The sequence below is a fragment of the Callionymus lyra genome, chromosome 4 (assembly GCF_982586985.1).
Source record: "Callionymus lyra chromosome 4, fCalLyr1.hap1.1, whole genome shotgun sequence".
NCBI classification, from domain to species: domain Eukaryota; kingdom Metazoa; phylum Chordata; class Actinopteri; order Syngnathiformes; family Callionymidae; genus Callionymus; species Callionymus lyra.
This window is the reverse complement of record NC_141821.1, coordinates 25467711-25480224: the sequence shown is the minus strand read 5'-3', so window position 1 is coordinate 25480224 and position 12514 is coordinate 25467711. Positions and strand designations below refer to the sequence as shown.

At 39.0% G+C, this 12514-nt stretch overlaps 2 protein-coding genes and 1 pseudogene across 2 annotated transcripts; 1 reads left to right on the top strand and 2 right to left on the bottom strand.

Moving 5' to 3' along the window:
• Nucleotides 1–728: 728 nt before the first annotated feature.
• Nucleotides 729–3432, bottom strand: LOC148082274 (toll-like receptor 13; annotated as a pseudogene).
• A 90-nt stretch (nucleotides 3433–3522) lies between these two features.
• On the top strand, nucleotides 3523–4491 carry LOC148082273 (C-C motif chemokine 20-like). The gene is made up of 4 exons (XM_087790202.1): nucleotides 3523–3636; nucleotides 3703–3805; nucleotides 4230–4304; nucleotides 4383–4491. The coding sequence occupies exons 1-4, from the start codon at nucleotides 3555–3557 to the stop codon at nucleotides 4489–4491; spliced, it is 369 nt and encodes a 122-aa protein (XP_087646328.1). The 5' UTR covers nucleotides 3523–3554.
• Nucleotides 4492–5433: 942 nt separating this feature from the next.
• On the bottom strand, nucleotides 5434–10816 carry LOC148082272 (uncharacterized). Its single transcript, XM_087789414.1, has 4 exons — nucleotides 10733–10816; nucleotides 8124–10671; nucleotides 6827–6944; nucleotides 5434–6625 (listed from the first exon to the last, which is right to left on the bottom strand). The coding sequence occupies exons 1-4, from the start codon at nucleotides 10775–10777 to the stop codon at nucleotides 6376–6378; spliced, it is 2961 nt and encodes a 986-aa protein (XP_087645540.1). The 5' UTR covers nucleotides 10778–10816; the 3' UTR covers nucleotides 5434–6375.
• Between the last annotated feature and the right edge of the window lie 1698 nt (nucleotides 10817–12514).

Genomic DNA, 12514 nt, shown 5'->3' with positions numbered 1-12514 from the left:
AGAAATTTATAGAAGAGGTTTTCTGCTTAGGTAATTTGGGCCGTTCGTTTGGCTGAGAAAACTTAAATCAGTCGCTGATCCTTGTCCAAAACTCTCCACTACGAATCCGGGTCACGGCACCATATAAAACGATCAAAACACAGGGTCTGTCACTTCCGTCCCGGGTCTAATACTTCACTTTGATCTACGATTTAAGGTGTGATTTGCAGATAAACAGATGTTTAAATTACCGGTGTCGTATCTCTAATTCTAAACCAAGCTTGCCTCGAACCAGTGTGAATCAGTCTGAGTGGAATGTTGATTGTGAATGTGTAGTCAAACGTTTCTGCTCTTAGATCAAACGAGTAATTTATTCTTTATATTTTGATTATCTTTTAGCATTAATTTAAGTATGGCGTATATGTATAGTATATAATAATTTTAATCTAACAGTATTTTACCTTGAGATGGGAGAGCACATGTGCGTTGAGGAGAGGTTGTGTTACATTTTTCTAATACTCCTGGACAACGGTGACAGTTTGTTGGGGAAACCTTGTAGAATGTGGGTTATTCTGCCAGGTTCCTCAGGCTCTGACTACATACCTCAAAGTTCAACCATTATATCTGATTAAATCTAATTGATATAAGTTTACTATTAAGGACATATTTTAAATGTTATTATATCTTATGTTTGCGAGGAAGACAGGTTCTTGATGCGACACCTGAGGGAGCTGTTGAACTGTTTATAGTTATGTGTCTTGTGTGCTCAGGATCTGTTTGTGAGGCTGCTCCTCAGCGAGGTTGTCTGTAGGCCTGGAGGGAGCCTGGAAAAGTTTCTCCCAGAAGAGTTCGGCTCCTTCTCTGGCCAGCACAGGTACGTCTTCTTCTTCAGCAGCTTCCTCATGGGATAGTAGGGGGACAGCTGATTGAAGGGGATCTCCTCGAGGAACACCAGGATCAGCACGTCCTTCCTCTCGTCAAACAGACGGAAGCTAGGAAAACAAATATGGACACATTTGAATGTTTAACAGTCAAATTACTTTACAAACATTTCAAGTGGAATAAATTGCAATATGTTATTTGTGATGATTCTTTATTATGTCATAATTACAATTGAGCTTTTCTCTTTCCTTCAGCTTGAGAGTCACATAATGTAATGTGTCTCTTCCCAAGAAAACAGGCTTACCTGGCAATCTGCAGCTCTCTGGAGCACCACTCACTCTCCAGGTATCTCCGGCTGATCACACAGATGGTCTTCCGGCTCGCGTAGATGGCGTCTGTGATATTGTCAATGATAGTTGACGACCTGTGGATCCACAAGAAGGAAAGATCTTTCTTGTTTAAGTCATTGAAGTAGAGTCCACCAGAGGGCGCCCTAGTGTAGCGCAAGGAAAATCCACAACAATCTATTACAGATGAATGTGAACTATGATGACAAGCAGTAAGAAACCAACAGGATAACCACAATTAAGTTTCCTCCTCACATGCACAAGTACTTGAAGTCATTGTGTCAACTGTCAGTCACGGTCAGATTCGCACTATAGGTCCGGGTGCCGGTGTGCAATTCCCAAACACTCATGAGAGAAGTTATTCAGTAACTTGCCAGTGCCAGAGAGTCAAACATTTCACTCCCCTCAATTCTTTCTTTTGAGTTTTTATTCTAATTCTACTGTAGCTCCTCTACTGCCATAGACTGCCCATGAGTACTACTGTTACTAACATGTCTGTTGCTATAGTAACTGCCTTTTCTGTTACTTCTGTTACTTCTGTTACTGATACTGCTCTTATTGTTACTATGTTTACTGTTTCTACTTCAATTATTACTATTGTTACTATTAGTGTTACTGTTGTCACTGTTACTGCTGTTACTATTTTCTATTTTTGCTATTTTTGCTAATATTACCTCAGTGTTACTACAGTTATTGTTACTATTGTACCTCTTTCTGTTATTGTTTCTACTTATGTTTTGTTTTTGTTACCGTTTACATTGTTACCATTTTTAATGATACAATTACTGTTACTACTGTTACTTCTGTTTGTGCTACTATTGTCACTGTTATTACTGTTAATGTTTTATTGTTACTTATTTTACTGTTGCTACTCTCACTCTCTAGTGTGAGTGTTTCTACTGTTACTGTTACAATTGTTTTCATTGACACTGTAACTATTTTTACTATTGCAAGTGTTACTACTGTTAATGTTGTGACTTTTACTAGTGATACTGTTGCTGCTGTTACTATTGTTAATGTCAGAACTGATACTTTTATTACAGTTGTTATTATTACTACAGATATTGTTCCTAGTGTTTTTAATACTGTTACTGTGGCTATTTTCTTTTGTTACTATTTTTATTGTTGCTACTTTTATTGTTACTGCTGTTACGTTTGCTGCTAATACTAATACTATTGTTACTGTTACTATTGTAATGTTTCTACTTGTATTATTACTACTACTGCTACTGTTTGAATCTACTACCGTTAAACTGTAACTAACTAACTACTAATGTTACTGCAACCACTACTATTGTTAATGGTACTGCAACAAATACTGCTGTTTATGTTACTACTTTTATTCTTACTACTGTCGTGTTTTCTTTTCATTAGTTTTGTATAGTTTCTTTCCTGAAATTGATCTTCTCTCCATATGCACCTGACTAAAGGCACAGAAGCTGATCAGCAACTGCAGTAAATCTACCCTCAACTTCCAGAGCACAGTACCAGATCAAAGTATTTCATGTGTATGGTTCCCTGTTTTTTTCCCTTCTTTCCTCTTTCATTCCCTGGTTGGCGGAAGATTTGGCTTTTGGAAATATAGACATTCATGAGATATTGGCATCTTCGTTCATTGTCAAGATGATGAGATTGTGGACATTGAATGTTATTGCGTGAGACTTGTTTGTATTAAATTGTATTTATATTGTACAGCACCTTTGAGATTTCTTCACTTGCACTTTTGTTTTGCTCCATACAAACCGTGACAACTTACATATTACTGCAACTGTTACAACTACTACTGTCACTGTGTTGCTGTTACTACTACTCTTACCAAGTACTAATAATATCAATAGTTACTAAAACTTTTTCTTTTCTTCCAGGTTCCACTCCTATTTTTTATTTACTATATCCAATTCTACCTCTTCTCAATCCTTGCAGTACTTTTTGTAGTTATATATAAAACCTTCAATAACTACAGTTAGCATTAGCACAAATATGTATCAATTCAATGAGTTCAATGAGTTCTAATAGAGTGATCGCAGCTGAAGTATTCTCCGACTTCTCCCTAATATTTATGTTATGTATTTCTCATTGTCTTGTAGCAGGAACAAAAACATGTTTGAGCTCATTTTTAAAAGCATGTCCGCCTGTGTTGAGAGAGAGACAGTGAAGTTGGGAAGTTACATGTTCTTTTTCAGAACACTCTCCCTCATGACTGCTCCCAGCCTCACCTGCACATGTCATTTCACAATCACATTGAGGGAATTCCCCACACCTTCCTATTTAATCAGCCTGCGCGCTGTCGTCCGCATCACTCTTCCAACACACCTGAAGCTCAGCAACATCACTCCTCTGAGAAGTATGGCCGGTGACAAAGTGAGAGTCTTCTCGGCCGTCTGCTGCCTCCTCATCCTCAGCTCTCTCGTCCAGAGCACTGATGCAGGTTTGTTGCTCCTGGACGTCAACTATGAAGATCTCATCCAATGATGATTTGTTGAATATGTTGCAGCCAGCTGTTGTTTGAGCTACGTGAGGCGCTTGTGGTCCTGCAATCGGTTGCTAGGATACTCTATCCAGACCATCAACAAGTCCTGCGACATCGACGCTGTCATGTAAGTTCTGTCTTTAAAACTATACTATTACTGCTGCTACTACAACTACTACTGATGCTCTTACTACTATCACTACTACTGCCTCTACTATTAATGCTGGTACTACAACTACTACTGTATACTACAGTATACAATAAGACATAAAAACGTAATAATAACTTCAACGAAACTCAATGTTTTATTTTTAGATAGCACGATTATCCATAATAATCCATTATTACTATTAGTAATACTACTGCTACTACTATTACTACTTTTACTGTTACTACCTCAACTTCTTTAATTAATCAACAAACACTTACTGATGTCTCTATTCCACTTCTACTACTTTGACTGTATCTTCTTCTAAAACTAATACTAGTTCTACCACCTGTAGTAAAACTATACTGTATGATCATCTAATGTGCTTTTTTTCTCCTTCTAGCTTCCACATTCCTGGAAGGTTTGTGTGCGCTGACCCATTATTGAAGTTGACCCAAAGACTGGTGAGGTGTCTGGAGTGAGTATTTACTTTTTCAACTCAGTGTCTGGTTGTTGAGATGCAATAATAATTCATGTTGTGCTTGTTTTATTGCAGGCAGAGAAAAAAAAGACACGTTTCAAACTCAGTAATCTCCACTCTGTTTCTTCTTGTGAGGACCAATACCAAGTTTTCTGTTACTGTTTGTTCCTGGAGTCCACACTGATGAACTGCATCCACACACTTTACTCATTTTAATGTATATTATAATCCTGTATTCTGTTTCATAAACAGGCCAAGTTAGTATCTTAAGTACAAGATCAAGCAGTGACCTGCTGCATGTATATGTCTTTTTATAATGTTATTGACGATTTGTTTTTTTGTAAATTAAAGTATTTCAAAGCTTTTATCATTCGTGTCATCTTCTGTCTTTGGTGCTCCACGATGTTATAGTCGTGGTTTTCCTGTGTGGACTGGTGACATGTCCCCGGTATCCCTCTCGCACTAAACACTAAAAACACAGGAATACACATTCAATATTAAGATATAAATATAAACTATTATTGATATTAATATGATATGTTGAATACATTGTTCCCACACATCAACTGGTTCGCTTCCAACTTGATGCACCTGTGGCCTTTCTGTGTGGAGTTATTTTTTCTCACTATAACTGCGTGGGTTTACTCAGGACAATTTACTCCCCAAAGTTAAAAAAAAATCAAACAAAGTTCAACTTCTCTTCTCCCTTACAGACCTGAGTGTCACCTTTCAATTATCTTGATGTTCATAATGATTCTGTGAACTTTCAAAAAGTGAAAAACTGCAGCAGATTGAAGGTATTTTACCTTGAGATGGGAGAGCACATGTGCTTTGAGCAGATGTTGTGTTACATTTTTCTAATACTCCTGGACAACGGTGACAGTTCGTTGGGGAAACCTTGTAGACTGTGGGTTATTCTGCCAGGTACTTCAGGCTGTGACTACATACCTCAAAGTTGAAGCGTTAAATCCAATTAAATCCAATTGATATGAGTTTATTATTTAAGGACATACAGAACACAGGTGCTTTGTGTTTTGTGTGCTCAGGATCTGTTTTTCATTAAAGAGAACTCAAAAACTCCTTCCTGTCAGTTCTGCACATTCGTTTGATCCAAGGAAGAGTAACATTTAGAACTAAAACAGTGGATTTATTAATAACAAAGAATGATTACAAAAGTAGGCCATACAAGACCTTAAATACAACGGTTAACAAAGAATGCAAATTATTCAGAAATACCAGAAGTTCGAGCGCTCGGTCCAGTCTCTGTCCGAAATCCTGGTTCACCCACCAGATCCTTCCAGAGAGTGGCTGAAAACCTCTTAGTATGTCCCTTCTTTTAAAGACCTCAGGACACGTGAAGTAAGTTGAGTATACAACGATCTTCCTCTCTCTTTGCGCTTGATGGATCTACTGACTCCTTTAAGAAACATCTTAAGACGTTTCTATTTGTTCAGGCTTTTCCTTGAATTTCTCGAACTCCTGTGTTGTTCTCAGTATTATCTTGATCTTTAAAGTATGTACTTTTTTGAGTATTGTTTTGATTGTTTAAGCGCTTTGTGACCCTGGTCTCGAAAAGCGCTATATAAATAAATATACTTACTTACTTACAATTACAACGTACGGGATGTTTTTCAACATCTGACTCCATTATGAACAACAGATGTTGTATTCATACCTTGACCTAAACACTGACCTAAACAATGAATCTTCAGTCTTCCTTCACACTTCTTATCTCAAACCAGGTCTGTAGACCATCAATTCTGGGTCATGACATTTTAAGATCGTTCATGCTTCCTATCTCAACATGGAGAGGATGCCATCCTACTTCCAACACATATATCTTTCACAGTTTGGAACTATTGTCGCACAGAGGTCTCTGTCAATGCTAGCAGAAACAAGTTGTTAAAAGATAAAATACAAGAATGTTTGAACTCTGAATAAAAGATAACATTATCAATGTAAACAATTGAGTACATAAAATGAGGATATATAATTTAACCCAGCAATGAGTACATATATATATGGATCAATCTGAGGATATATCTTCATCATCAAGTGATCTCCCAAGTCACACCGTTGGCAACTCCCTCACAGTGAGGTGCAGCTGCTCCTCAGTGAGGTTGTCTGTAGGCCTGGAGAGAGCCTGACGAAGTTTCTCCCAGAAGAGTTCGGCTCCTTCTCCGGCGTAAGGCCAGCTCAGGTACGTCTTCTTCTTCAGCAGCTTCCTCATGCGATAGTAGGGGGACAGCTGAGCGAAGGGGATCTCCTCGAGGAACACCAGGATCAGCACGTCCTTCCTCTCGTCGAACAGACGGAAGCTAGGAAAACATATGGACACCTTTGAATGTCAAATTACTTTACAAACATTTCAAGTGGAATCAATTTCAATATGCCATACGCCTTTTAGCTTTATTCTTTATTATGTCATAATTACAATTGAGCTTTTATCTTTCCTTCAGATTGAGGGCTGCTGAGAGTCACATAATGTAATGTGTCCCTTCCCAAGAAAACAGGCTTACCTGGCAATCTGCAGCTCTCTGGAGCACCACTCACTCTCCAGGTATCTCTGGCTGATCACACAGATGGTCTTCCGGCTCGCGTAGATGGCGTCTGTGATGTTGTCAATGATAGGTCGACCTGTGGATCCACAAGAAGGAAAGATCTTTCTTGTTTAAGTCATTGAAGTAGAGTCCACCAGAGGACGCCCTAGTGTAGCGCAAGGAAAATCCACAACACTCTATTTCAGATGAATGTGAACTATGATGAAGTAGTAAGTATAAGATTCCAGGGTTTAAGACTTAAGGTGTCATCTTATCTCCCACATCTGTGTGAGTCCAACGTGAGTCCAACAACCTGCTTCGGCACAGTTTGAAAAACTTCTATCAGAACTGGAGTGTTTTATTGCATATTTACTTGCAATAAAATGTGGGGACAAAAAGTAAAAACACATTTTTGTTTTTGTGAATTTGTTCGGTGTGATGAAAATTGTATTTATTTAATTTTGACCAGCAACGGATGCAAGTTCAATGATAATACAATCTGTCGAGATGAAAGTTTTTATCCGTAAACTTCCATAAGATCCAAGGATGAACATATCTTCTCTCAAATTTACCCAAAAAACATATCAATTTTTATAGTTTTAATTTAATCAGTCATAATTATATTCATTGTTGTAATGAAGTCTCAAAGTGAGCTCAAATATAAAGTGACTCCATCACTAGTGAGTAAACACTAATCCTTAATCCAAAATACATTAAAGATTAGAGATTAAAACATGGTTCAGTCACTGGACGCAGTCATCACAGGGCAGAGGAAGTATCTCAAAAGGTTCTTGCAAAGTGTAAAGACATAGTTCCAGGAAAACCAAAACAGGACAAATATCACATATGCTGGCAGTTTCATATCAGATTGTTGTGGTTTCTGAAGTTATTTGTTTGACTGCTGACCCTTCAGAGTGAATAAGAATAAACATGTGCTGTGTTTAAATATTATGTTAGGTTTTATTACCATTTCTGTTTAAACCCAATGGTTTTTGAGAACATAGTGTCATCTGGTGGACTTTGTAACAAACGGTCCATTAGGTCATCACTACTTAACCTTCTCCAGTAGTGATGGGTTGATACTGCTCTACATTGTTTTCAATTACCTCACGTTGTTTTCTAGCAAACTGATTCAAGCTTTAATTATTATAGTTGTTTTTATAAGAGTGGCATCAAGTGGGCTCTAGAAATGATGAAGCTTCATCAACCCATCACTGTTATCCAGACCAACTATCGAACTTTACCTTTCTTGCAGACTTTATGAAAAAGTTCCTACCTGGCTGAAAGTCTCGATGGTGCAGACACAATTTCCAGCCTTGTTCTCCCTCCAGTTTGGGCAGCACCTCCTGGAAAACCCACTCCTCATCATGGACATTGTAGGAGATGAAGGCATCATACTCCTCTGGTGCCTTTTTTTGTTTGTTCTTCTTGTCATAGAGGAACGCCAAGAAGATGTGGTAGGTGTAGGACAGTTGCCATCTCAGGAAGTGGTAGGTGAAGGATACCAGCAGAAATGAAAGGACGATGGATGTAGATATGGCATAGTAGATAAATTCTATATCTACGGTGCAAGATTGCACATCGAGGTCTAACAGTTTCTTGCCCTTTAGGTCGTCCGGGTAGTTGCACAGAAAAGTGTATGCGTTAGTGACTTGTGTTTGAGGATTCTCTTTCACCCATTGGAGAAACCATGCATTGTCGCAGACACACATGAAGCTGTTACCTTGCAAATCCAGGTATACCAGAGAAGGCAGAGATTGAATCACTTCTTGAGGAACAACAGAATACTGGTTATCCTTTCCTTGAAGAAATTCCAGCTTGGTGAGGTTGGCTTGTGTGAGAAAGTCAAGTGAGGAAAGTTTTATTCTCGTAATGTAAAGACTCTGTAGATTGCTGATTGGGGAAAAGAGTCTCGACGTGATGTTGTAGAGCTCGCTGGAACTGATGTCGAGCAACTGCAGCTTTGGCGTGTATTGGAATGTGTCAAGGTGAAGAGAGTTGATCAGACTGTTTTTTATGTACAAGGCCAACAGGTTTGTTAACCCTTCCAGAAAGTTACGGGGCAAGGTTCCTCTCCCGTGGCCGTTTTGTGCTGGGATGGCCAGTGTCTCAAGGTGGGAAAGCCTCCAAAACGGCGGAATGCTGATTCTAGAATCATTTTTGTACTTGACATGGTTTTCTCTCAGATCTAATCTTCTTAAATTGATCAGGTCATTGAAGGCTCCACTGTTAAGATGGTTTTGGTCAATGACGTTACCTTGGAGTTGAATATCTGTGAGATTAGTGAGTCCAAAAAATGAGCCATTTTTGATGTCCTTTATCTGGTTTTGATGTAATGATAAATTTTGCAGTGTCCTCAATCCTACAAACGCTCTTGGTTTAATGCACAGTAGCTTATTGGAATCCAAACGCAACTGTCTTAATCTTGGGAATTTTTTTTGGAATGCTCCGTTTAGTCTTCCAATTTTGTTCGACTGCAGCTTCAACACCTGCAGTGAGTCTAACCCTTTGAAGGCACAGGTTGATAAATCAGGGACTGAATTCAGATACATGCTGAGAATTCTGAGTTTTGTCAGATTAACAAATTCATGGCAACCAAGTGAAGAAATGTTGTTATTGCTCAGATCCAATTCTGAAAGATTTGGTAGGTTCTGTACAGCCAGTGGAACGGATGGAATCCTGTTCTGGCTGAGCGTCAGTATCCTGAGGCTGTTCTTGATGGACTCAAACGAGTTTTCAAGAATATTTCGAATTCTGTTTTCCGCCAGATCTAACTCTGTGATGTTCGTACAAGATTTGAAAAGACTAGACGATATATAGGTCAGCTGGTTACGTCGGATTTGCAGTTTGGACAAGGTCGGGATCGAGCAGGAAATGTTAATAAACGCCGTCACGTTGCCTTTCATCGCGTTCAGTCGGATGGTAACGAGTGACGACTTAAAACTCTCAAGCATTACTTGCATATCTTTGACCGACAAGAAAAGCCCACCGATGTCGAGAGTTGTGACGCGGCCAAGAAATGTCTCATTCCGCACGTCCCACTCCATTTTGTGCTTCTTCGGAGGCCCGCCAAGATTTAACCAGCTGAGATTTGGAAACACGTCTGCGGCGACTTTGAAGACTTTCAAAGAATTCTGAGACAAATCAAGATACTGGATATTTAAAGACCTGTTCGTCAGCTTCTCCGTGGTAAAAATGATTAGATTATTCTTCTTCATCACCAGATTCTGCAGATGTGGCAGGTGCTGAATAATCAGATGAACTTTGTCGACCTGCTGTAGCTGGTTATACGACAGGTCTAAAATTGTCAGGCTGGTCAGCGGCTTGAATGACAAATTTGAAACGGTTGTGATGCTGTTGCTAGTGAGTCGCAGCTCTTTAAGGTTGTGTAGCCCATTAAATATGTCTCCAAGCCGTCTGAGCTTGTTATTGTTCAGGTTCAACTTCTCCAGCGAGGTCAAGTCAGCGAACGAGCCACTTTCTATCTGTGATATTGAGTTGTTATTCATGTCTAACTGTATCAGCGAAGTAAGATATTTAAAGTCCATGACTTGTATCTTTGACAGTTTGTTTGAAGAAATGTCATAACCTGTCACGGTGGGGGGGATGTCTCGTGGCACCTCCGTCAGTCCTAATTCTTTACAAATAACATCGTTTCTACTGATACGACACCTTTTCAGGGTAAATCCAACGACGGGACGAGTAAAAAGAAGCAGAAGGAAACTCAGTCTGATCAAAGTCCGAGTTCCTCTCACATTAGGTTGTAGTCCTGGGATCATCCTACGACAAGAGCATTGTGTTGGTGGTTTAGTCCATAATTCCATCTGAGAAAAAAAAGGAGCTTATAAATCATTTAAAAGGCAAACTTCAACTGTATTTACCCACATCTTCACCAACGTCTTTTCTTTTATCTTTCAGAAGAAATGACATGACGAGCCAATGGAAAGTTTTTTTTGGTGATGTTTCCTCTTATCTGCGAGGAAGTGAGAAAGGGTTTCGTCATAACTATCAAATGTAAGTCTTGTTTCTCTCTCAATACTCTTCTTGGCATTGGCATAAAAGAATGCAAAACCTTTTAAAAATTCAAAGTACGTATCAAAATATAAAACTTTTGTTTGACGATTATGAGCAAAAAATGCAAACTTGACAAATAACCAACAGGATGAGGCTTTATTAACGTAGCAACAGTAGAACAACAGCATGATGCACACTCTAAAACACAAGCAGAATCACCAGCAGGCTGGAAGACGTCTGAATTAGGCATCAGTCCACACTTAAGAGAGGTGTTACTTACTGTATGTCTGCCAGTAATTAAAATAAAATGTCTATTTCAACCTCATGTCGCTTGTCATCGGTGACCAATCAGACCAAAAAAAATGGTTAAATACTTTCAGATATTCACAGAAAAAAAAACTTGCTTTATCAGAAGTGAAGACACATTTTAGAATGATTCCACCCACTGTTATGTCCACACAATTGCACAAGTAATATGAAGCTTTGATGTAATTTCCTTTCAATTCTTTAAAGTCAACTGCATCACAATGCAACCCATTTCAATCACAGCTCATGTCTCTGTTGAGGGGCAGTTGAATTCAGATTTATTTTTGAAGAAAACTCACCTCATTTCTTCTCTGGGTTGGTTTAAAGACTCTCTTGTTCCGTACTTTCTGGCTAGTGCCTTGCTCATCAGCTCTCGGTCTTGGCACACAATTTCTCTTTCATGGAACGGATTCTTTTTGACTCCTGCTCATCCAGTCAAACCAGTAAGTCAGATAATTGCTGATGGATGGTAAAAAACATTTCTCACAAACTCAGTATAAGAATGATCTACACGACATATATTTTTGAAACATCTGCTGTGAGATCCTCTACATCACCGTGTTCACGGACACTTCGCTGACCTTTGGCTAGGACAGAGGCCTTTGGATTTAAAGCAGTCATCTGAAACATGCTTTGTCTAAGGTTTCGCACTTATCTAAGTTCACTGCTTTAAAGTATACGGTAAGACAGTGCACTTACTTGCGCAGTGCTCAAATTTCGACAGTGCAATACTGTCTAAAATCAAATACTGTCGCTACACACTTACTCGACAGCTTCTTCTTCTACTACTTTTTAACACTGATTACACTTGACTGCACATTTCTCCAATTGAAACAAGTTATTAAGTTGTGTTTCATTGTGTTATTATTGTTGCTGTGTCTTCTCGTGGTAAAAGTAGTGTTTTCTCGAGACATTTACGCCGGTATCTGCTCCGTGAAGACGTATCGTCAGCGACATAGCTTCATTTTCGCGCCATCTACGTCACTAAGATGGCAGCCGTTGAGGGTGGAAAGTGTCGACCACAGGTCGTTGTCATGGATAGCAGTCTGTGGCAACCCTCTCTTCCCTGACCAGGCTCGGCTTATCTACATCTACGTGCTTACGGACATGTCATAGATGTCGGAACGGCATCTGAAGTCCACGGTTATGGCAAAGTAGCTCTCTCTTTTAAGCCTGCTGGTTGAAAAGCATCATAGTAAAAGTGAAAATATGGTGATTTCATCTTGTGAAAAATCTCTTGGTGACATTGGTTACATTATTGTTAAATTGTAATTGACCTAGAAAAAAGTGATCCTACTCATAACCGTTATTGTCAATATCTATTGTAAACTATCATAAAGTTATCAT

Excerpts from the sequence above, each read along its gene's own strand:
- LOC148082273 (XM_087790202.1), top strand. The coding sequence starts at position 3,555 with ATGGCCGGTGACAAAGTGAGAGTCTTCTCGGCCGTCTGCTGCCTCCTC. Across the intron at positions 3,637-3,702 it reads CGTCCAGAGCACTGATGCAG|CCAGCTGTTGTTTGAGCTAC; the intron begins GTTTGTTGCTCC and ends AATATGTTGCAG. Across the intron at positions 4,305-4,382 it reads AGACTGGTGAGGTGTCTGGA|GCAGAGAAAAAAAAGACACG; the intron begins GTGAGTATTTAC and ends GTTTTATTGCAG.
- LOC148082272 (XM_087789414.1), bottom strand. The coding sequence starts at position 10,777 with ATGTCATTTCTTCTGAAAGATAAAAGAAAAGACGTTGGTGAAGAT. Across the intron at positions 10,672-10,732 it reads GAAAAGACGTTGGTGAAGAT|ATGGAATTATGGACTAAACC; the intron begins GTGGGTAAATAC and ends TTTTTTTCTCAG. Across the intron at positions 6,945-8,123 it reads CCATCGAGACTTTCAGCCAG|GTCGACCTATCATTGACAAC; the intron begins GTAGGAACTTTT and ends GTGGATCCACAG.